Here is a 25,347-nt window from a genome sequence, read left to right as displayed (position 1 = left end):
GCAGGGGTGGGGGTCAGGGTGTGGTGGTGGGGGGGTTAGGGTGTGGTGGGGTCGCTTCACGTAGCATGGTGCATCATAAAAAGCCGAACATACAACAGAAACCTTTGAACATGGGCAGCAGATGGGCTGAGAGAGAGACACACAAAAGCCGGACCCTCTTACAGTTAGTACGTCACAAGCATTACATAAATTTAAACAAGTACATAAAAACACACACACACACACACACACACACACACACACACACACACACACACACGCTGGCTTGAAATGGGTGAAATTGGCAGTCCGGCGCGTAGCAAACACTCAGCGGTGACCCACCACTCTGCCAGTCCACGTAACACACCTTTAACAGGGCACCAATAGAGTCTGAAACAAGCAGGGTGAACTTTGAACTGTTTTTGAAAACTAAAAAACTACCAGCTGACTACCAGCTGCCCTGTTAAAAAAAAAAACAACACGCTCCCGGTTTAAAAACCACGACGTACCAAATAGAGGGTCAAGGCTCCGGCCCAGCGCGTGTTGACTTGGCTTCGCTTTGTAAATACAGCGCTTTAGGAACCGATAGTGAGAGGGCTCTGAACACAACGCTCCCACTACTCGCAGATATCAGTGGAAGTACAATGGTTTAAAAAAAAAAAAAAAAAAAAAAAAAAAGTGTGTTGCCAGTCGTGTCAGATCACAGATAATCCCAGAGAGAGAAAGAAAGAGAAAAAATAAAAAGAGGTGAATTTCATTTGTTCACATTTAGGACGGATGCCCACTAGCACTGAGCTCTTGGAAAGGCAGAAATTACTGAGACAGGAGGGAGGGTGAATGTTGGGACTCCTTACATACACCCTATGATCACATGAGCACAATGTCTTAGTTGGAGAGGGAGAGAGGGAGGGAGGAGGGGAAGGGGGAGCAAAATAAGGAAAAGAAAGCACACCAAGTCCAAACCATTGAGCCAGGCCACCAGGAGAAGAGACAAAATACTCTAAAACACAGAGCAACGAAAGAAAAAACTAAATCTTTGAGAAGAGACACAGAGAGAGAGAGAGAGAGACACACAGAGAGAGAAAGAGAGAGAGAGAGAGAGAGAGAGAGAGAGAGAGAGGGCTTCAGCGGGAACCCTCTTCTAGTCTTCCCCAGAGGGCGCCTCCTCTTCTGAGCCGTCCTCCTCCTCTTCGTCTTCCTCCTCCTCGTCTCCTCCAGCGGCCTCCTTCGTCGTCTTGGGGGCAGGGGAGCTGTCCTTCTTCTCGGCCTCCTCCTCTTCCTCCTCCAGGGGACTCTCGGGGTCCTCCTCCTCCTCCTCCTCTTTGGGTGAGCTCTTCTCCAGGGCCTTGGCACTGGGGCGCCCCTTCCCCTTTCCTTTCATTGGGCTGGGGGTCACTAGGGGGAGAGAGAGAGCAAGAGAGAGTCAGTTAGTGATCAATAGATTATGCTTTAATCTCACAACTGGTTACTTATTATACACATAGGGCTGGGCGATATGGAGAAAATCAAATATCACAATGTTTTTGACCAAATACTTCGATATCGATACCGCAACGATATTGTAGTGTTGGCTATTGGTGCTTTCACAACCTATTTATTAGGGCTGTCCTCGACTAAAGAACTTCTTAGTCGACTAACACTTATAGGATTTTGTCGACTAATCGATTAGTTGATTTAATCGACAGAGCTGTGAGCTTTGAGAGGTGGTTAAGACTAGAAAAGCACAATATAAATGTAGTTAATTAACCATCTGTAAAACTGAGTTTCTCCACAATTAATCCTGCAAAAGCACCACTTTAAATCTTGTGTTTACCATAAATGTGCTCATGAGTTTCTTGGAAATAAGTAATTAAGCATGAATAAGCATAAAAAATGACTAATGGACTAAAGAAATCTTAGTCGACTAAGACCAAAACGACTGATTAGTCGACTAATCGACTAAGAGGTGGCAGCCCTAATATTTTTAGATATTATATTGATTTTTGATGAATAATCATCACTAATGTGGATGTAAAGACTAAGTGGGCAATGATAGAATGGTTATAGAGGGTATTTCACTCTGTTCTTTAAGATCTCCTAATGGGGGATGTAACATTGGCTGGGCTGAAAATGGCCTCGGTTCTGTTCTATGCACCCTAATGCAACCCTGTGAAATAGCTCTGGATCCCTTATATGGTATGCTCTTGAATATTTAGTTTAGCTGCGCGCTGATTGGTTGGCACATACACACACACCTTTACAAATTACTAGATTTAGCAACTTTTCAGACCCCCGTAGCGAGTGATTTAACGGTCACATTAAATCACTTTTTTTGCCCTCATTTACAATATCTCTTACTAAAAAGGCAGGTAAAGGGTATTCAATATAAATATACTATGAACTGTGCTTATCTTTGACCTTTTTAAATCCATTATTGCTCTGTATTTTTCCTCATTCGCCCACCGTATAACTCTCGATGGCAGACACGAGGTCTCACACCTGTTAGGGAATTATATCTATACATTCAGAAAATAAATTCATTCAGACAATTTTTGTGTGCAAATATTCCAACTTAAAAAAAAGAAAAGAAAATTCAATATATTCCGAGTCCATTTTTCCCTGTAATATCCCAACCTTTATTCTCCAAATATTCCAGCTAAATTACTAGATTTAGCAACTTTTCAGACCCCCGTAGCGAGTCATTTAACTGTCACATTAAATCACTTTTTTTTGCCCTCATTTACAATATCTCTTACTAAAAAGGCAGGTAAAGGGTATTCAATATAGGCTCTATCTACCTACACAAATATACTATGAACGGTGCTTATCTTTGACCTGTTAAAATCTATCATTGCTCGGTATTTTTCCTCATTCGCCCACCATATAATTCTCATGCCTGCAAATATACTATACTTTAAAAAAAAGAAAGAAAATTCAATATATTCTGAGTTTATTGTCCCTGTAATACCCCAACCTTTATTCTCCAAATATTCCAGCTAAATTACAAGATTTAGCAACTTTTCAGCCAACTTTCCGCAGAAAAGATGCCAATATTGTCCGGCGAGCACGCAAAGGGATTTCTCTTAAACTCGATTTTGCATCAAAAATACACAAGTAGATCAATAGCGGTAGGGTTTGGAGGTCTCACCTGTGGCCTTTAGTCGGGGCTTGGGGCTTTTCTTCTCCTTCTTGTCCGGCCGGCCCCGTCGAATCACCTTTTTGCCTCTCTTCTTGGAGCGACCGTAGTCGCTGTCATCGTCATCCTCCACCATGAAGTCCTCGTCGCTACCGGACTCGTCAGCTGCACACACACAACGCATTAAGGATAAGGTTCTCTTAGCACTGTGGCGTTGTTACTATAACTAATGCAACTACAAGTTCCTGTTATACCTCCAATCATGTGTGTTTACAGTTTACGTACATGGTGCCCGGAGGTTTCGACACAATCAAGCAGCGTGTAGATAGTACAGCGCTAATGAAATGAAAAACATCAAGTGAGTTTGGTCAGTGTGGATCGTCTTTTGTTATTGTTGTTGTTGTTATTATTATTATAATAATTCAGTGTTTCCTCTATGTTGATTTGACCGTGGCATCCTATAGGTCCTGTATTAGTCTGTAGGTCTTGTATCAGTCTATAGGTCCTGTATTAGTCTATAGGTCCTGTATTAGTCTATGGATCCTGTATTAGTCTATAGGTCGTGTATTAGTCTATGGGTCCTGTATCAGTCTATGGGTCCTGTATCAGTCTATGGGTCCTGTATCAGTCTATGGGTCCTGTATCAGGTCCTATCTAGGTCCTGTATTAGTCTATAGGTCCTGTATCTATAGGTCTGTATTAGTCTCCTCTTGTATCAGTCTTGGGTCCTTGTATCAGTCTATAGGTCCTGTATTAGTCTATAGGTCTTGTATTAGTCTATAGGTCCTGTATCAGTCTATGGGTCCTGTATCAGTCTATAGGTCCTGTATCAGTCCATGGGTCCTGTATCAGGGGTCCTGTATCAGTCTATGGGTCCTGTATCAGTCTATAGGTCCTGTATCAGTCTATAGGTCCTGTATCAGTCTATAGGTCCTGTATTAGTCTATGGGTCCTGTATCAGTCTATGGGTCCTGTATCAGTCTATGGGTCCTGTATCAGTCTATAGGTCTTGTATCAGTCTATGGGTCCTGTATCAGTCTATGGGTCCTGTATCAGTCTATAGGTCTTGTATCAGTCTATGGGTCCTGTATCAGTCTATAGGTCCTGTATTAGTCTATAGGTCCTGTATCAGTCTATGGGTCCTGTATCAGTCTATGGGTCCTGTATCAGTCTATAGGTCCTGTATCAGTCTATAGGTCCTGTATTAGTCTATGGGTCCTGTATCAGTCTATGGGTCCTGTATCAGTCTATGGGTCCTGTATCAGTCTATAGGTCCTGTATCCTGTATTAGTCTATAGGTCCTGTATTCTATAGGTCCTATAGGTCCTGTATCAGTCTATAGGTCCTTGTATTTAGTCTATGGGTCCTGTATCTTGTCCTGTATTAGTCTATAGGTCTTGTATTAGTCTATAGGTCCTGTATCAGTCTATAGGTCCTGTATCAGTCTATAGGTCCTGTATTAGTCTATGGGTCCTGTATCAGTCTATGGGTCCTGTATCAGTCTATGGGTCTTGTATCAGTCTATAGGTCTTGTATTAGGTCCTGTATCAGTCTATAGGTCCTGTATCAGTCTATGGGTCCTGTATCAGTCTATGGGTCCTGTATTAGTCTATAGGTCTTGTATTAGTCTATAGGTCTTGTATTAGTCTATAGGTCCTGTATTAGTCTATAGGTCCTGTATTAGTCTATAGGACTTGTATTAGTCTATAGGTCTTGTATCAGTCTATAGGTCTTGTATCAGTCTATGGGTCCTGTATCAGTCTATGGGTCCTGTATCAGTCTATGGGTCCTGTATCAGTCTATGGGTCCTGTATCAGTCTATGGGTCCTGTATCAGTCTATGGGTCCTGTATCAGTCTATGGGTCCTGTATTAGTCTATGGGTCCTGTATCAGTCTATGGGTCCTGTATTAGTCTATGGGTCCTGTATCAGTCTATAGGTCCTGTATTAGTCTATAGGTCCTGTATTAGTCTATAGGTCTTGTATTAGTCTATACGACTTGTATTAGTCTATAGGTCTTGTATCAGTCTATAGGTCCTGTATTAGTCTATAGGTCCTGTATTAGTCTATAGGTCCTGTATTAGTCTATAGGTCCTGTATTAGTCTATAGGTCCTGTATTAGTCTATGGGTCCTGTATTAGTCTATGGGTCCTGTATTAGTCTATGGGTCTTGTATCAGTCTATAGGTCTGTATTAGTCTATGGTCCTGTATCAGTCTATAGGTCCTGTATTAGTCTATAGGTCCTGTATTCTAGGGTCTATCAGGTCTTGTATTAGTCTATGGGTCCTGTATTAGTCTATGGGTCCTGTATCAGTCTATAGGTCCTGTATCAGTCTATAGGTCCTGGTCTATAGGTCTTGTATCAGTCTATAGGTCCTGTATCAGTCTATGGGTCCTGTATTAGTCTATGGGTCCTGTATCAGTCTATGGGTCCTGTATCAGTCTATGGGTCCTGTATCAGTCTATAGGTCTTGTATCAGTCTATGGGTCCTGTATCAGTCTATGGGTCCTGTATCAGTCTATGGGTCCTGTATCAGTCTATGGGTCCTGTATCAGTCTATGGGTCCTGTATCAGTCTATGGGTCCTGTATCAGTCTATGGGTCCTGTATCAGTCTATGGGTCCTGTATCAGTCTATGGGTCCTGTATCAGTCTATAGGTCCTGTATTAGTCTATAGGTCCTGTTTTATAGGTCTATAGGTCCTGTTCCTTATTAGTCTATAGGTCCTAGTCTATTAGTCTATGGGTCCTGTATCTATAGGTCCTGTATTAGTCTATCTATAGGTCCTGTATCAGTCTATAGGTCCTGTATCAGTCTATGGGTCCTGTATCAGTCTATAGGGTCCTGTATTAGTCTATGGGTCCTGTATCTATAGGTCCTATCTATGGGTCCTGTATCAGTCTATGGGTCCTGTATTAGTCTATGGGTCCTGTATCAGTCTATAGGTCCTGTATCTATGGGTCTGTATCAGTCTTGTCCTGTATCAGTCTATGGGTCCTGTATCAGTCTATGGGTCCTGTATTAGTCTATAGGTCTTGTATTAGTCTATAGGTCCTGTATCAGTCTATAGGTCCTGTATCAGTCTATGGGTCCTGTATCAGTCTATGGGTCCTGTATCAGTCTATAGGTCCTGTATCAGTCTATAGGTCCTGTATCAGTCTATAGGTCTTGTATTAGTCTATGGGTCCTGTATCAGTCTATGGGTCCTGTATCAGTCTATGGGTCTTGTATCAGTCTATAGGTCTTGTATTAGTCTATGGGTCCTGTATCAGTCTATAGGTCCTGTATCAGTCTATGGGTCCTGTATCAGTCTATAGGTCTTGTATTAGTCTATAGGTCCTGTATTAGTCTATAGGTCCTGTATTAGTCTATAGGTCCTGTATTAGTCTATAGATCTTGTATTAGTCTATAGGTCTTGTATCAGTCTATAGGTCTTGTATTAGTCTATAGGTCCTAAATTAAGTTAACTAGTGATTTTAGTTGTTTTTATTCTTCACCTGCGAGCTAAATTGCACGTGGCTGTTGATTCTATATAATAGCGATTGCTCACGTTTGTATTTTAGGTGCATTATTTACATGCTGAAGTAGTGACAGTGGATTAAGATAATGTAATTAATAGTGGGTTATTGTTATTAAGATAATGTAATTAATAGTGGGTTTATTGTTATTTGCTACAGAATGCTTAGCCTATATAGCAACTGAAAATATGCCTCATTATGTGTGTGAATAGAGGTGAATAAATATATTAGTTTGTGTTGCAGCAAAGTGTCAGTTCCGTTTCAAAAATCCTAAAGGAATCATTATTATTATGATTATTATAATAATATGGAGTCAGGACAACAGATTCAAACATTGTACAATAGTTACACAACATAAATGAGGATAAAATAAAGATTTGTTTTCCCAAGCTCATTGAAATAAGTAATAGAATAAGAGTTCCAACATTTGAAGAAGTTCTCAGTATTCCCTCTGAGTGAATTTCACCTTCTCCAAATTTTAGAAAGAAAATAAGGTCCTTCAGCCAGGGCCAGCGAAGGGGACTGGGAGGATTTCCAGGAGAATAGGATCCTAGGCCTCGCCAGCAGAGGAGCAGAGGCAACAACATCTGCCTGTCTTCGGTTAAGGAGCCGTGTGGTTCTACTAGATCACATGTGTCAAACTCAAGGCCCGGGGGCCAAATCCAGCCCCTCACAGGTTTTGATCGGGCCCGCCTTTCAAATTAGGTTCATAATACATTTAGGCTTTTTTTTTTAAACATTTTTGTTGCTTTTTTTCAGCGGTTTATGCGTTTTGTTGAATGCTTTAGGTGCTTTGATTTAAAACGTACAATATGTAACTTTCTGCCGCTAGGGGTCTCTCAACCAAAACAATGGACGGTAAAACTGGACTTTTGATGAAGTTGGGAAGTTGCGTGGAATTATGGGAGTTTTTAGTGTTAAACACCTTCGCTGCCGGTTAGAATGCATCAGTTCACGGATGAGTTTACCCGTTCAAGTTTATTCACGTTACGTTTAGTAACGTTTATTCATGTTATTGTAATAAAATAGCTGCAGTTTCCCCAACATAATTACGTTTTTCTTGATTAGATTTTTATTTGTAGCTGACCAGTTAGCTAGTGAGCCAGCAAGCTAACAGTAGCCAGCAGCTAAAACACAAAATATTTCACATATCAATGTCACCTTTTGGATGGTTTCAACACCGGGGCGGACGGGGTTTGTTGTAACGCTAGCTAGCTACTACTACTACTACTGAACGAGGCTGAGAGACGGGTGTGGGTGGGGGATTGTCGGGGAAATCTCCGCGATAGCGAGCCAGGACGATCGATGCCTGTTGTGCAGCAGCAGAACATCTCCCAGCTGCCCCGAATTATCTCCCTTTCACTCTTCAGTAATCTTAACTTTTCGTTTTGGTGCTTAACCCACCTTTTGTCGGGTTAATTTAGCTAACCGTAAAGACAGCTAAATGCGAAGGGGGGAGAAATTCTGCACATAGCTACACTGGTAGCGCTAAGGAGATGTAGCTAGCTACCGCTATGGATGTTGCCGCTGTTGTGACTCGGTGCTGGGTCTGATATAGTCCGTTTCCCGACGTTTAATTAAACTGCCGTTAGCGTCGTTAGCACCAGGCACTGGAGATAAGTTCTGGCCGGGGGGTTGCTGTAATGGAAGTAGCTGGCTGATAGCTGACTGGGGGCTAACGGTAACTAGCTAGCTATATGTCCCGGGGCTGTTGTCAGCTGTCATCCCGACTGAGTCTCTCTGCGCCGGGGGAGTGAGGCAGACAGACCGGGGTGTGCTACTTTGGCTAAATTAGCATTAGATTAATCGTCTATCTATACAGCTAACGTTAACGTTACTAGTGAAGTTATTCGTGGGTTTGCTCAGTCCTGTTAGCTGTGGTCGAACAGTCATATAAAAATAACTTTATTAGCGTGTTGAACCATGTTGTAACCTCATAATGTTACCCACAAAGCTTTAGCATCAACGTTAGCACATTGTAGTAACGTCAAGCTGGTATCGATATTGAACTTTCAAAATAGATAAGGTCTCGGTTGTATTACTGTGATAAAAAGTGGGATGTAATTAATCACAAAATGATGCTGTATGGCAAAAAAAAAAAGCAGTATTACGGTTACAAGAATTTTTTTTCTGTGACATTGTATGATTTACAATTACTCCTGAACGTATCATCGTATAAAATAACAGATTTCTCTGGGTTTGACATTTGGTGGAAACATTCGGGATAGTGTAAGAACACAAGTCATAAAAATATGTAACATAGGTATGGTTGTTTTTAGACATTTTAAAGCAGATATGTTACATATTGTGCCTTTAACGTTTTTGACGCTTTATTCAATGTTTTTGCTATTTTCATGGAAGTTTTTGGCGCTTTCTGATTTTTTAACGTATTTGTAGCTGGCTGAGGAACTTTGTTGGGGCTTTATGAGGCCCAAAATGCAAGGGGAGCAGACTACAGTATATGAGACATGCAATACAGTCAAAATATTTGACTTTTTATCTTAAATAAAAAGCATGTCAATCTTTCCTGTCTGGCCCTTGGTGCGATTCTCATATTCCAGTGTGGCCCTCTGGGAAAGTGAGTTTGCCACCCCTGTACTAGATAGAATGCCAAAAATGTTCAAGTTTGGGACAAAGGGCAAACATATGGCTAAGATCTAAGATGGCAGGGAGCTATTCCACACTTGACACAGGTATCATCTGCCATTTCATTTTTGTCTCAAATGGTATTCATCTCTCCTTGATCCACTAGCTGCCTGGTCCCTGAACACACCGTGAAAAAGCCCGGTCTCGAGAGACAACACAGGGCTCGTAAACGTCAAACAAACACTAGGGGGCACAGGCTGTGCACCAAAGTACAACAAACCACGTTCCAGCCAATCACTGACAAGATGGTTTGGGGGAGGGTGATAAAAGCTGCACTAACCCCCTCCCCCAACCATCTTTGAGCTTTTATCTGTTCACCAGAACATTTTATCAAGACCTGAGATAATATACTTATTAGTGGTTCCCAAACTATTTGGCTTGTGGGCCTTTAAAAAAAAAAGAGATAACGTTTACTTGGGATGCCTCATGAGTGATTTCTTCCTCAGGTTGTTTCATTTGAAGGATTTAGAGACCTGAAAAGAATGCAAGTATGCAGTATTTAATATCAAAATCATATAGTAAATGATTTATAGTATATAAATCATCTGGGGACCCTTCAGACTTTTTTTTTTTTTTTTTTAAAGGGACCTCTTTGGGCATCCTGACCCCCAGGTTGGGAATCACCCTTCCCTTTAGCATTGTTTAAAGGTGCTCCAAGCGATGTTACGCGTTTTTTAGGCTACTACATTTTTTGTCACATACAGCAAACATATCCTCACTATCTGCTAGCTGCCTGTCCCCTGAACACACTGTAAAAAACCTCTCCTCACTATCTGCTGGCTGCCTGTCCCCTGAACACACTGTAAAAAACATCTCCTCACTATCTGCTAGCTGCCTGTCCCCTGAACACACTGTAAAAAACATCTCCTCACTATCTGCTAGCTGCCTGTCCCCTGAACACACTGTAAAAAACATCTCCTCACTATCTGCTAGCTGCCTGTCCCCTGAACACACTGTAAAAAAACATCTCCTCACTATCTGCAATACAATACTTTGTGCACCTTTAACCAGACGAGCATTTTATTAGGGCTGTCCTCGACTAAAGAAATTCTTAGTCGACTAACACTTATAGGATTTTGTCGACTAATCGATTAGTTGATTTAATTGACAGAGCTGTGCTCTTTGAGAGGTGGTTAAGACTAGAAAAGCACAATATAAATGTAGTTAATTAACCATCTGTAAAACTGAGTTTCTCCACAATTAATCCTGCAAAAGCACCACTTTAAATCTTGTGTTTACCATAAATGTGCTCATGAGTTTCTTGGAAATAAGTACTTAAGCATGAATAAGCATAAAAAATGACTAATCGACTAAAGAAATCTTAGTCGACTAAGACCAAAACTACCCATTAGTCGACTAATCGACTGAGAGGTGGCAGCCCTACATTTTAGACCTTCAATAATCTTTAGGAATCAAACGTTAGCTTCATGTAGCTTACAGAGTGTATCTTGATTCATACAGAAACGCCACATTAGACATGTACTACTGGTCTGATGTGTGACAGCTTGTGTATGGATGCCATGCAGCATTTAGGGAAGACACGTAGCTTTATCAGTGTGCAGTACAGTTGTACATACGGTCCATATAGGGCTCCTCTTGGTCTTCGTGCTCCTCATCCTCGCTGCCTCCATCGCCCAGCAGGATCTCCCTCTGTTTGGACACAGCCTTGGAGGCCGCCTCCCGCACTGTGCGCTTTCGACTCACTTCCTTGTCATCATCGCTGTCATCTAGGCAAAGAATACACAATCATTTTAGAACGAGACGGGACAACAGTAGATACACACACACACACACACACACTTTGATTTCTAAAAATCCTTGATGCAACAGTATATATACAGTACAGGCCAAAAGTTTGGACACACATTCTCATTCAGTGCGTTTCCTTTTTATTTTCATGACTATTTACATTGTAGATTCTCACTGAAGGCATCAAAACTATGAATGAACACATATGGAATTATGTACTTAACAAAAAAGTGTGAAATAACTGAAAACTTGTCTTATATTTTAGATTCTTCAAAGTAGCCACCCTTTGCTTTTTTTATTAATAAGGGAAAAACTTCCACTAATTAACCCTGACAAAGCGAAAACCATTTCAGGTGACTACCTCATGAAGCTCATTGAGAGAACACCAAGGGTTTGCAGAATTATCAAAAAAAATGTATGTATGTATGTATGTATGTATGTATGTATGTATGTATGTATGTATGTATGTATATATATATACATACACACACACACACACACACACACACACACACACACACACACACACACACACACACACACACACACACACACACTTGCTTTTTTAGGCGGTTTATGCATTCTTTTCAATGCTTTGGGCACTTTGATTTAACGTGTGTGACGCGTTATTCAATGTTTTTGGCGCTTTCTGATGTTTTTGTAACTTTTACTGGCGCTTTTTTCAACATATTTGTAGCTGGCTGAGGAACGTTTTTGGGGCTTACATACATACAGTGGCTTGCATAAGTTTACATACCCATGCTAAAGTTGACTAAAAAGAGGAATAAAAATAAAAAAAAATTTGGAAATTGATCTTAATGCCTTAATTAAAAAAAAAATATTAGGAAATATCCTACCTTTAAGGACACCAATTTTAATGTATCGTTAATAAATAAAACAAATGTTCTTCCTTCAAATACAGGGGGCATAAGTCATTACACCCCTATGTTAAATTCCCATAGAACTATTCAGAGGTTATTGGGCCCGTCCAGTTTAACAAGTAGAACTATTCAGAGGTTATTGGGCCCGTCCAGTTTAACAAGTAGAACTATTCAGAGGTTATTGGACCCGTCCAGTTTAACAGCAAGTAGAACTATTCAGAGGTTATTGGACCCGTCCAGTTTAACAGCAAGTAGAACTATTCAGAGGTTATTGGACCCGTCCAGTTTAACAAGTAGAACTATTCAGAGGTTATTGGACCCGTCCAGTTTAACAGCAAGTAGAACTATTCAGAGGTTATTGGACCCGTCCAGTTTAACAGCAAGTAGAACTATTCAGAGGTTATTGGGCCCGTCCAGTTTAACAAGTAGAACTATTCAGAGGTTATTGGGCCCGTCCAGTTTAACAAGCAAGTAGAACTATTCAGAGGTTATTGGACCCGTCCAGTTTAACAGCAAGTAGAACTATTCAGAGGTTATTGGACCCGTCCAGTTTAACAAGTAGAACTATTCAGAGGTTATTGGGCCCGTCCAGTTTAACTCCACATACTGTTGTGTTGATGGAGTTTAGTGTCAAAACGTTCGTTTTCTTCCGAGTCTTCTATTAAACGAACAGCTCCACCAAAAATGTCCCCGCGGTGGGTCCATTCTAAGTGTAGACCTGTTGTAGATGTTAGGTGTCCTATAGTTCCTCAAAACACAGTTCAATCACAACTGAAAATATGCTTCATTGTGTGTGAATAGAGGTGAATAAATATATTTTCATACGTAAAACATTAAGCTGCGGGACACGCCACTGCTAAAATCCTAAAAGGAAACACTATAGTACAATTACATTTGTGTTTCAACGAAAATGGATTAAGTTCCTGCTATTTTACCTGATCAACAAACTTTTAGTGTCTCCTGATTTAATTAAGTCTATCTTTTCCTTGTCTCGAGCTTAGTGTTAAATGAAAGCATTTTGCTACGATCAACGAGCGAGACCTTTTGTTTAGAGCACAGGTTGGCTCCAGCAGAGATTCACACCTTAACTAATCAAAGCACTTCTGATTAGTTGGAGCAGACAGTGTGGAGTCTATGCAAATCTAATCAGACAGACTTCTCAGCTTTTGTTTATTCTGCAGCTTCCTGTAACCCTGGCCAGAAACTCCTTCTGGTTAGGGAGAATCCTACAGCTTCTTGTGACTAAAACTCCTCTGAAACAGCCGGAGAGAACTTCAACAATAAGTTATGTGTTGCATTACGAGACCTCAGGTGTAATTGGTTATCTACACACATTAAAAAAGGACAATTCCAGCGCAAAATGACCCTAGGGGTTAATAACATATGTACCGCGTAGGGCTGGGCGATATGGACAAAATCAAATATCACGATATTTTTGACCAAATATCTCGATATCGATACCGCAACGATATTGTAGTGTTGACTACAGTCAACTACAGTCCTCGCCCCTGTCGCACTGCTTGCTCTTGAGGGAATTACTGTAATTGCTGTAATTGTTGGGGCTTTGTAAATTATAGAGTGTGGTCTGGACCTACTCTATCTGTAAAGTGTCTCGAGATAACTCTTGTTATGATTTGATACTATAAATAAAAAATTTAATTGACTATTGGTGCTTTCACTAAATATTTACACAATGAGATTTTAGATGAATAATCATCATTAATGTGGATATAATGACTAAGTGGGTAAAGGTAAATAACAGAACAACAAGAACAGTCTGGTATATTCAGAAAATGACATCACTTTACTGTAACGCAGCCTTTAAAACCAGGAAAAGACACTTATGCCATATTATCATATCCAAAATCTAAGACGATATCTAGTGGTTATCAACCCCTAGGTTCGTTTAACGCCGGGATTGTCCTTTAAAGAGCAGCCTGCTTTCCTTAATGTTTGAATTAAAATGTTCTCAGAAGAAATTTAAATTGCAACACTGGCCCAGAGAAATCGCAATAAGATATTCTACTCGTTTTATATCGTTCAGCCCTTATGTGAACTTGTAATCATGTTTGGACTTAATGGATTCCTATAAACGTGCATTTATGACAACTCAAGGGAGATATGCATAAAAAGCAGCATACACTCTATATATTCCACAATTCCCATTACCACACTCATATCAAACTATTAAAAATGTTCAGGTCAATTTGTAGAAGGAAGAAACTGGATCATTACCTGCAGGCCGTTTTCTCTTTGGCCCCCTCTTGGCTGCTGGCTTCTCCACCTTGGCTTTCTTTCCCTTTTTGCCTTTTTTTTCTTCATAGTCGCTTCCTCCATCTTCCTCCTCCTCTCCAAAGTCATTGTCTTCCTCATCGCTGCCAAAGTCCTCTGCAGCAGCAGCAGCGATACAGAAGGGAAGTCAGTGAGCTGGCGCACCAGTGTTCAGTCTCCGCTAATCAAATTCCAGCCGTTTTCACAAAGTGAACTGAGCCAACCTTCTCAACTAAAATCAGTAAATAGACTGACTTACCTGCTGAATCATTTTTGGGTTTAGAGAGCTTCTCATCAGACTCCTCACTGGAAGAAAAACAAATTACGAAAAAAACTAAGTCTTAGCAACTACAGTCAGGGTGCCCATTAGGGATGCACGATACATTGGCAATCATATCAGAATCAGCCGATGTTAGAGTGTGTGTGTGTATATACACACACACACACACACATATATATATATATATATATATATATATATATATATATATATATATATATATATATATATATATATACACACACACACATACATACACACACATATACATACACACATACATATATATGTTGATAGTCTGTGTTTAAAGGAATATGATTAGTCAACTGGTCCTGTGTGTTGATAGTGGGCGTTTCAAGGACTGTGATTGGTCAGCTGGTCCTGTGTGTTGATAGTGGGCGTTTCAAGGACTGTGATTGGTCAGCTGGTCCTGTGTGTTGATAGTGGGCGTTTCAAGGACTGTGATTGGTCAGCTGGTCCTGTGTGTTGATAGTGGGCGTTTCAAGGACTGTGATTGGTCAGCTGGTCCTGTGTGTTGATAGTGGGTGTTTCAAGGACTATGATTGGTCAGCTGGTCCTGTGTGTTGATAGTGGGCGTTTCCAGCAGCCTACTGTGCAGAGTAGCAACATGCTAGTTCACTGACATCAGCTTTGTAAATAAACTCGACACACAAACTAGACATATTTTGGTTACAATGACGGGGTTATCAGTTTGTAAAGTCTCTATATGTCAGTTAACCTTTTGAAATCAGCACTTCTCCAGCAAGCAGTACTTTGTGGGCAGTTGTGCTAAAGTTAGCTCGCTAACATAACATAAACTGGCTGGCAGACACCTCGCAGATAACCTCAGACGTTGTGGCGGTGAAATGCACCGCGATGCAAAGCAACCCTGAACTCCGAAAGGGTCGCGACGCCGTAGGAGTGAAGTGGAGTTGACGAAGAAGAATAAAAAAGCCTTCAGACAACGCAATGTACACAATCTGCAAGTTTTTCAAAAAAAAAAAAAAAAAATTTAAAAACGTAATGTTAAACCCTGCTTAATGTCCGTAATCAACTGGGGAAGTTTCAAGGAGATATTAGGTCAAATGTTTACCTTATTCACCTCACCTGTAGTGTTATGGTATGTGTGTGTGTGTGTGTGAGTGTGTGTGTGTGTGAGTGAGTGGGGTAGCAGCTTTTTAATTATCAGCCAGCCATGTATGTATGTATGTATGTATGTATGTGAGAAAAACGTGCTTTTTTTTTTCCCTCTCTTTGTTTGATTACACAGGGGCATAAAATATCAGCGTTTTGCTTGGTGTCAATCACTGAAGAGTTTTGTTTGTTTGTTTGTTTTTTTACACAAATTTGCCATATTTTATGGTCTAAATTTACATACATAGTATACAAATGCACCAATACTATTTTGGGATGTGAAGGTACATGTCTCAATGTCAGTGAGAGATATTTTGTGTTGCAGGCAAAACCAGCAGCATAAGATTTTCGTTTTTTCACATTTATAGATAATGACAAGTAACAAGTAAGATATTTTGCAAAGAACCCTTAACACAGTCCATAAGGGTGTTATATATGCAAAAACACATCTAAAAATACTGCCCTGGTTGTGACACAACAATCAATTTCCACCCACTTCTTCTTGGTTCACCTTATGGCCTAATAGAAAGCTGTTAGGTACTGCCAGTCCTACCAATCCAAACCGAGAGCTCACCTGTCATCCTGCGAGTTCTTTGAGCGCTTGTGCTTGGGCTCACGAGGGGGTGCACGCACCTTCTTAGGCTTATTGTCACCATACTCTTCATCTACAGAGAAAAGGACAACATTTTAGTATTTTACACAAATGCATCCACACACAAGGACATTATCTTGATAGCTGTTAGTCACACAGATTAAGCTTTTTTTTGTTAAAGTCAAGCTCTCTGGGTTTTCCTTTCGCTCATTCTCAATGGAGATATTTTAAGACCTCTATGAGTCAAAACATGAAGTCTTATGGCCCCGATGTTTGTACTGATCAGGCTCCCCGACGTGGTCCAAAAACTGCCTCCGAACACACCGAAGAGATGCCGACTTGAGCGTACGGAAATGACGAACGCATCGGATGCGTGGGTCTGGCTTCTCCAGCTGACCGATAATGGCGTTCGCAATGCGATCTCGTATTTTACGAAAAGGAGTTGACTGAAACGTGTTTCTGAAAACATTTTAAGCGATAAACAGGCCGTGCAGTTGCTGAATCTGTCTTCATTTCAGATCGACAAAGCGAGAGAGACTCTAGTAGGGCTGTCCTCGACTAAAGAAATTCTTAGTCGACTAACACTTATAGGATTTTGTCGACTAATCGATTTAATTGACAGAGCTGTGAGCTTTGAGAGGTGGTTAAGACTAGAAAAGCACAATATAAATGTAGTTAATTAACCATCTGTAAAACTGAGTTTCTCCACAATTAATCCTGCAAAAGCACCACTTTAAATCTCGTGTTTACCATAAATGTGCTCAGAAGTTTCTTGGAAATAAGTAATTAAGCATGAAAAATGACCAATTGACTGAAGAAATCTTAGTCGACTAAGACCAAAACGACCGATTAGTCGACTAATCGACTAAGAGGTGGCAGCCCTAGACTCTAGTCACGCTCATCCTGCTTGTTATTTTCGGGTTAGTTCTCCACCAATCAGACTGGACGAGTGAGTCCGACTGACCGGCCAGCAAGTTAGGTCGGCCACAACGAAGGCAGGGACCCCCTACTTAGGGGTGATTGATATTGACAAAAATGAATATCTCGCTATTTTTTTTCAATATCTCGATATCGATATATTTTTGGAATCCTTCTAGAAGTTAAAAGAAGCCCAGTTCGGAGGCTATTTCGGTGGTTCTCTTGGGAAAATGTACAAGCAAGATGAAATCATAATAATAAACAAAAGGCTCTGTTCTGTAACATATGGCACACAACCATGTCCTTATTGTTAGAAGTCCTGGAGCTGGGACAGGGCCGGGTCAGACTAGGTTCTGATAGTCCTTCTACTGGGCTGTTAAGTCCTTCTGACCAGGATGCATGCTGGGATCAGGAGTTGGATGTGATCTGACTGATGCATGCTGGGATCAGGAGTTGGATGTGATCTGACTGATGCATGCTGGGATCAGGAGTTGGATGTGATCTGACTGATGCATGCTGGGATCAGGAGTTGGATGTGATCTGACTGATGCATGCTGGGATCAGGAGTTGGATGTGTCATAAATACAGTCCTCCGCCTCTGGTCGTGCCGGAGTTATGTTCTCATCCTGCTGGTAGATAGCTCGCCGTGCTAGTTAGCTCGCCGTGCTAGTTAGCTCGCCGTGCTAGTTAGCTCGCCGTGCTAGTTAGCTCAGCCGTGCTAGTTAGCTCGCCGTGCTAGTTAGCTCGCCGTGCTAGTTAGCTCGCCGTGCTAGTTAGCTCGCCGTGCTAGTTAGCTCAGCGTGCTAGCGCCGACAACAACCTGGAGGGCTCGGTCAGGCTATATCCTCCGGGATGTTATGAGTCGCCTGGAAGGCTCTCGTGGTCCTGTATTGATTAGTTCAGTGTGTGGTATCGTGGTCCTGTATTGATTAGTTCAGTGTGTTGTATCGTGGTCCTGTATTGATTAGTTCAGTGTGTTGTAGTCCTGTATTGATTAGTTCAGTGTGTTGTAGGTCCTGTTGATTGATTAGTTCAGTGTGTAGTATCGTGGTCCTGTATTGATTAGTTCAGTGTGTTGTATCGTGGTCCTGTATTGATTAGTTCAGTTAGTTCAGGTCCTGTATTGATTAGTTCAGTGTGTAGTATCGTGGTCCTGTATTGATTAGTTCAGTGTGTTGTATCTTGGTCCTGTATTGATTAGTTCAGTGTGTAGTATCGTGGTCCTGTATTGATTAGTTCAGTGTGTTGTATCGTGGTCCTGTATTGATTAGTTCAGTGTGTAGTATCGTGGTCCTGTATTGATTAGTTCAGTGTGTTGTATCGTGGTCCTGTATTGATTAGTTCAGTGTGTTGTATCGTGGTCCTGTATTGATTAGTTCAGTGTGTTGTATCGTGGTCCTGTATTGATTAGTTCAGTGTGTTGTATCGTGGTCCTGTATTGATTAGTTCAGTGTGTTGTATCGTGGTCCTGTATTGATTAGTTCAGTGTGTGGTATCGTGGTCCTGTATTGATTAGTTCAGTGTGTGGTATCGTGGTCCTGTATTGATTAGGTCAGTGTGTGGTATCGTGGTCCTGTATTGATTAGGTCAGTGTGTGGTATCGTGGTCCTGTATTGATTAGTTCAGTGTGTTGTATCGTGGTCCTGTATTGATTAGGTCAGTGTGTTGTATCGTGGTCCTGTATTGATTAGTTCAGTGTGTTGTATCGTGGTCCTGTATTGATTAGTTCAGTGTGTTGTATCGTGGTCCTGTATTGATTAGTTCAGTGTGTTGTATCGTGGTCCTGTATTGATTAGTTCAGTGTGTTGTATCGTGGTCCTGTATTGATTAGTTCAGTGTGTTGTATCGTGGTCCTGTATTGATTAGTTCAGTGTGTTGTATCGTGGTCCTGTATTGATTAGTTCAGTGTGTGGTATCGTGGTCCTGTATTGATTAGTTCAGTGTGTTGTATCGTGGTCCTGTATTGATTAGTTCAGTGTGTTGTATCGTGGTCCTGTATTGATTAGTTCAGTGTGTGGTATCGTGGTCCTGTATTGATTAGTTCAGTGTGTTGTATCGTGGTCCTGTATTGATTAGTTCAGTGTGTTGTATCGTGGTCCTGTATTGATTAGTTCAGTGTGTTGTATCGTAGTCCTGTATTGATTAGTTCAGTGTGTCGTATTGTGGTCCTGTATTGATTAGTACTTGTATAAATATACACCAACAGGAGAGCCCCTGCACAATCGCGCACCGCCATCTTTGTTGACATGAGTGAACGTCATAACGCGCAGGGTAAGAACTAGTAGCAGCTTACTCTCGTGCGGGACGATCATGATTTTGTACAAAAAATACAGTCAAACAAACCCCTACAGTATTAAAATCGCTACATATAATTGTTTAGAAGGTTATAGTGTGCGTTATTTGTTTTCTCTTTAACTTCCTTCAGCTCTTTTCATGTTTGGGGGGTCGGATTGTACAAATTATGAAATATTCGATATCCCAATTTTGCATATTGTCCAGACAACAATTTGGATATTATCGTCTAAACGATATATCGCCCACCTCTACCCCTACTACATAATTAAATATATATAAAATGATATAAAATAAAATGAACCTGGGCCTACAATAACCTGTAGGGCAGCCTAAAGCCTTTATAGATACATTATTTTGCATACAATACTAAGCTTTTAATATTGTTCAAATAATTATTCAATTATTTATTTATTCAAATAAGAATTGTTGGCATGATTTCACAAATCATGTTTTGATGTTAAACATACGTGTGGCACAGGGAATCCTTTGAATGAACTATGGATGGCCTTAGTGACTACCTTACCTATAGGCCAGTAAGCCTATTATGAGAACATTTACTTATTTACACATGCTAATAATATGTTTAATTTATGTTAGGCCAATTACGAGGCCCCCGTGTTAAAGATCTCTGCTCTATGAGGCAAAACCATAGATATAGAACAATGGCAAAACAGTTTTAAACCATTACTTCTACTCAAAAGCATTTTGATACTAAAGGCCTTGCTAGGGGGCTCCATATGCCCAGCCAATCCTACATAACCAGGACCAATGTACCTATATGAACAGACTGAACTGTATTGCCATCCCTAGAGCTGCCATCGTCCTAGCTGGACTAATAATTAGTAAATAAAATTGGCCTGAAATTATCTGTTAAAATATATAAATCACTATTTTAATTCTACAAGTTATTTAGGTTTTAGACTTCCAACTAGTAGCTGAACAATCTGGTATAACTTAGCAGTTCCAGTCTTAATATAATAACATGGCTGACACCTGTATGGTGTGTATTCTACCACACCGGGTTGGCAAATATGTTGGCGTATACCACGAGAACATATACATTTACGTAACTATACCTTAAATATCTCAGGATGCATTAGACCATTTTGGACAATAACTACATTTTCATGCACATAATATTCTGATTTTTGCCCTTATTCTGAAAAGACGATATTCTGACTAAGCCGTTTACATCGCTAATAAAAAGAGAATATTCCACTCATATTCCTGTTTACATGCAGCCGTGCAAAATATGATTTTTTCAAAGTTTCCCAGCGGTGGAGGACTTGTTGGACCGTGGGAACACGGCCTCCCTCTTTTATCCCTTCAACCAGCTTCTTGAAAAGGTTTGCTCGTATCTAAAAACTTGTTGATATCGGAGTCTCTGATGAGGTTTAAAAGTAGCTCTGTTTCTCCTTCTTATCGGGGCTGCAGCTCTGCAAACTCGGCTGGTTGGTTTGTGTACAGCAACACACAGAGCTGACCTTTCTATGGGCCCCTCCCCACATCCACAGTAGGGCTGCCACCTCTTAGTCGATTAGTCGACTAATCGGTCATTTTGGTCTTAGTTGACTAAGATTTCTTTAGTCGATTAGTCATTTTTTTATGCTTATTTGACATGCTTAATTACTTATTTCCAAGAAACTTCTGAGCACATTTATGGTAAACACTAGATTTAAAGTGGTGCTTTTGCAGGATTAATTGTGGAGAAACTCAGTGTTACAGATGGTTAATTAACTACATTTATATTGTGCTTTTCTAGTCTTAACCACCTCTCAAAGCTCACAGCTCTGTCAATTAAATCAACTAATCGATTAGTCGACAAAATCCTATAAGTGTTAGTCGACTAAGAATTTCTTTAGTCGAGGAAAGCCCTACAATACAGATTAGCGCCACCTGCTGTTATGGAGACGTATTACGTCTTGCGCAATGGTATTCTCTCCCTCTATTTGGTGGAATATGCAGGTCATTAACTGCATATGGACCAAAATGAAAAACAGACAGACTTTGGGGTCAGAGGTGCTTGCAACTGATGGTTTCGGTCATCGCAGTATTGAATAATTGGAGTCCAGACGCAATTTTGTAATTTTCTAAATTTCTGATCCTCTCAATAAATTAAATTAATAAATTAAATCAACTAATCGATTAGTCGACAAAATCGTATAAGTGTTAGTCGACTAAGAATTTCTTTAGTCGAGGACAGCCCTAATCCACAGCTATTCATTCTAGCATCTCTTTGGGTCCTCCTCACATGAGGGCCCTGGGTACTCAGTCCCCCCCCTCATGCACATAATATTCAGATTCTTGCCCTTATTCTGAAAGATAGATATTACTGTGCATGTAAACGTACTCAATGTTGCAAATCAATAAGGACACTTTATGGTAATATTGAATTTTTACATTTACAATGAAATAATGTGACTTCATCCGCTTTGTATTTAATTTGCCAAATAAGCCAAAATAATAAATAATTTTGTAATAATTTTTCTAAATTTCTGATCCTCTGAATAAAAAACAGTTTAAAGATCCAATTTTTTAATTTGTAATGTATGGATTATCATATTATCATATCACCCACCCTTACTACCACATATATTAAAACACATCTCAATCATCTCTTACCTGCATCATCAGACTCGTTGAATTGCGAGTAGTTCACCACTTTCCTGTTCCTGTGAAGAAGTATACACATTGGATCAAATTACAGATCACATTACATTCACACAAGACAAAGTCACTTCACTGCCCACACCTCGTATTAGACATCATGTCAATGGGTGCTGAGAGGGTAGGCAACAAAGAGAATTGGCCACGTCTAGCAATTCAACAGACACAAGTCAGCATACAGTTAAGTGTATGGATTGTATTATATGGCTTGAGAAGCCACAAACAGCCTCCAGCTGGGGGCACTGAAGTAGACACTGGTCAGCCTTCTACAGTTTCCAAGACTAATTTGGCAAAGTGTATGAGGGAGGCCTCAGGTGATATCAGCCAACTATAGTTCAGGTAACGCACACCTCTAGAAGCTGTGTTGGTGCCGCTTAAAACTAGGGCTGCTCGATGATGGGGGAAAAAATATAATATAATAATAATATAATCGCGATTATTTCAGTCAGTATTGAACTCACGACAATTTAACACGATTCAAAAGATGTTGCAATTATTTAACTTAAAAATACAGTGGAAAAAGTTAAATAAATCAACAGTAAAATAACACATACAACTGTGAAGTACTTTTCCTATTTAAACTTTATATTTTCATTCAGAACACCGGAGAAAATAAGAGTTTACTTGCAAAACGTAATGAGCTAAATAATAGTTTTTCTCGATTATTCTGTTTTTGTGATCATTGGGAGCTTCAAAAAGCCGCTCTCTTGCTCTTTTTAATCTCCTTTTTCTTTTTCTGGGCAAAGAAGAAGAAGACTCCTGTTCCTGAAATTTGGATTTTGAGTATGTGTGGTCCATGATTCTGATTCAGGACCACATATGGAAGGGGTCTAGATCTGGGCAAGATTTGAGTGTTCACACTACTTCTGAAGAAGTCTGACCTGGTCACTGGACCACCCATAAAAAAATCTGATTTGGACCACTTTTGCCTAAAATACAAAAACACACACAGCTGCTGTTGGTTTGTGACCAGGAGTTTAATGTGCAGTTTAGGTAACAACTGTCGTCTTGTTGATGGTGTGGTTATATTAGTTTCAGATATCAGAAGGGAGGGTCCACTTATTTTTCTAATTGAAGTGGAGGTCCTGAAAAATATATTTAAGTTAATTTATATAGCACTTCTCACAGACAGAGTCACAAAGTGCTTCACAGGCTACATAAAAAACAATCGATAATCAACATAAATCACAAATACATAAAACACAGTAATACAGTAAACAATGTAGCTAAATAAACGACTGACTAAAAAAAAAAAATGCGTCTTTAGCGGCTTAAAAAAATAAAACATCAACAGAGGCCAATGCGTTTAAATCCCTCAACAAATTTCATACAGCCCTCGTAGGCCTGTCGCAATATGCAATAAATCAATTAATCGTATGATAAATGAAAATGATCTCAATCATTTTTAAATGGAAATCATCGCAGCCGAAAAAATTACCATTTAATTTATCGTTTTTGACTGCGTTTGGTTTTTATTCCAGTGCATTTTTTATTAACAGAGACTGAGACATTTTATTCATCGTTTTCGGGTTGTTCATTTATTGTGGACATTTAAAATGTCTTCCAGTTCCAGTGTTAAATTTTCCTTAAAAAATTAAAAGTGTATTGATCTTTGAAAAGGTGTACCTGCATTATTATTATTATTATTATTATTATTATTATTATTATTATTATAATATTAGATGAAAATGGTGTCAGAAATGACAATATCATCATTTATCACAATAATTTCTGGGACAATTTATCGTCCAGCAAAATGTGTTATCACGACAGGCTTATTAAGCCCTTGTTTTATTAAAAAACAACTACATTTTCACTCAAAGAAAAGGACAAAACAGCTCTGAGTAACACATTCATTTCAGTTGCCATAAATGAGTCCTCCAGATGCCCTGAAACAGCGAGATTTCAAGGATTCACGTTTAAATTAGATGTGATCGCATAAAATGACTTCTAATTAAGTTGAAGTGCGTTTTAATTCGCGTTTAAAAAGCGCCTTGAGATACCTCATGCTTTTTTTTTTTTTTTTTTTTATAATCACGGTGGGGACCTTACATGGGGGGGGTGTGGTGACTTTTTGTAGTTCTCCGCCTTCCTCTGACATCAGCCAGCAGCGTTCATTTACTGCCCCGCACTAAAAATGTACATCTGCTCTCACCGATTCACATCTCCGGTGATTAGTACACCGTTTTCTATTGTTCTGAAGCGACAAAAATGTTCTTAACGCAATATATGCGATATAAACGGACTACAACATAGACATGGCTAGTCTGCGCGGCAACAAGATCAAATCCCGAGGCCAAACACCACCTCCTCCGGTAGTTTTTTTTTTTAGTGTGGTGGGGGTGTTAGCGTTTTAGAGCCTCCCCTGGATGAATGGGTAGCCATATTCGCAGTCTCAGTCAGAGAGGGAAACGTTATCAGGCCTGGCATAAGCGAGCCGTAAAACGTAGCTAGCTGGTTAAATCACACCGCCTAATTTCCAGCTTGGCCTACAGAACGTTAGCAACCGACAGAAACGTAAAACCTACGGGACGTTAGCAACCAATAGAACGTTAAACGTACGGAACGTTAGCAACCTATAGAACGTTAAACGTACGGAACGTTAGCAACCTACGGAACGTTAGCAACCTATAGAATGCTTAGCAACCTACAGAACGTTAGCAACCGTTAGCAGTTAACAATGCACATCATGGATTTGTTTCAAAGCATGATAGACACGACACAGCGGCGGTCTCTCCACAAGACATGGCGAGCCGTCCACACCGCTGGGATCCATGTTAGAAAAAGGAGGGTACACACACACACACAAGAAGGGAAGCGCACACACGCATCACGTTTCCATTATTTTTTCATGAAATAAACACATTCCCAGCTCATAAAACACAGCATGGTCGAGACGTGCATGTTATCTGCGAAGGGCTCGCCAGCGCTGTGTCGTTATTAACTTAACGGGAGAGCAAAGAGGAGCGAATTAGCACACTTACCGCACTGGTCTTGACATTTTGCAGGAATACTGTAGAGGTTAAGGATGTAAGAAAGGGGGGAGAAGAAAAAGCACAGGGAAAAAAAAAAAAAAAAAAAGAAATATAGATTCCCGCTCTGCAAAACACCGAGGGGAGCGAGGTTGGCGCACAACTCCACCGTCCGAGCTAGCGCGTGAAAATAAAAGTACGGCAGCGACTTGTCCTCCAAACGCAAATATTCTTAATTTTTTTTTACCTTCAGCTACTCAAAATGGTGAATAAAACAAACTGAAACTGCAGCCTGTGTGCAACCAAACCCCGCGGCCTTGAGGGGGTGGG

At 40.3% G+C, this 25,347-nt stretch overlaps 1 protein-coding gene across 1 annotated transcript; it reads right to left on the bottom strand.

Moving 5' to 3' along the window:
- Nucleotides 1-1,057: 1,057 nt before the first annotated feature.
- Nucleotides 1,058-25,347, bottom strand: nucks1a (nuclear casein kinase and cyclin-dependent kinase substrate 1a). The gene is made up of 8 exons (XM_028576204.1): nt 25,030-25,347; nt 22,001-22,050; nt 16,148-16,238; nt 14,419-14,465; nt 14,124-14,276; nt 10,836-10,985; nt 3,107-3,259; nt 1,058-1,374 (listed from the first exon to the last, which is right to left on the bottom strand). The coding sequence occupies exons 1-8, from the start codon at nt 25,044-25,046 to the stop codon at nt 1,121-1,123; spliced, it is 915 nt and encodes a 304-aa protein (XP_028432005.1). The 5' UTR covers nt 25,047-25,347; the 3' UTR covers nt 1,058-1,120.

Source organism: Perca flavescens, chromosome 4, assembly GCF_004354835.1.
Source record: "Perca flavescens isolate YP-PL-M2 chromosome 4, PFLA_1.0, whole genome shotgun sequence".
Classification (NCBI taxonomy): Eukaryota; Metazoa; Chordata; class Actinopteri; order Perciformes; family Percidae; genus Perca; species Perca flavescens.
The sequence above is the reverse complement of the archived record's forward strand: the minus strand, read 5'-3'. Positions and strand labels throughout refer to the sequence as shown.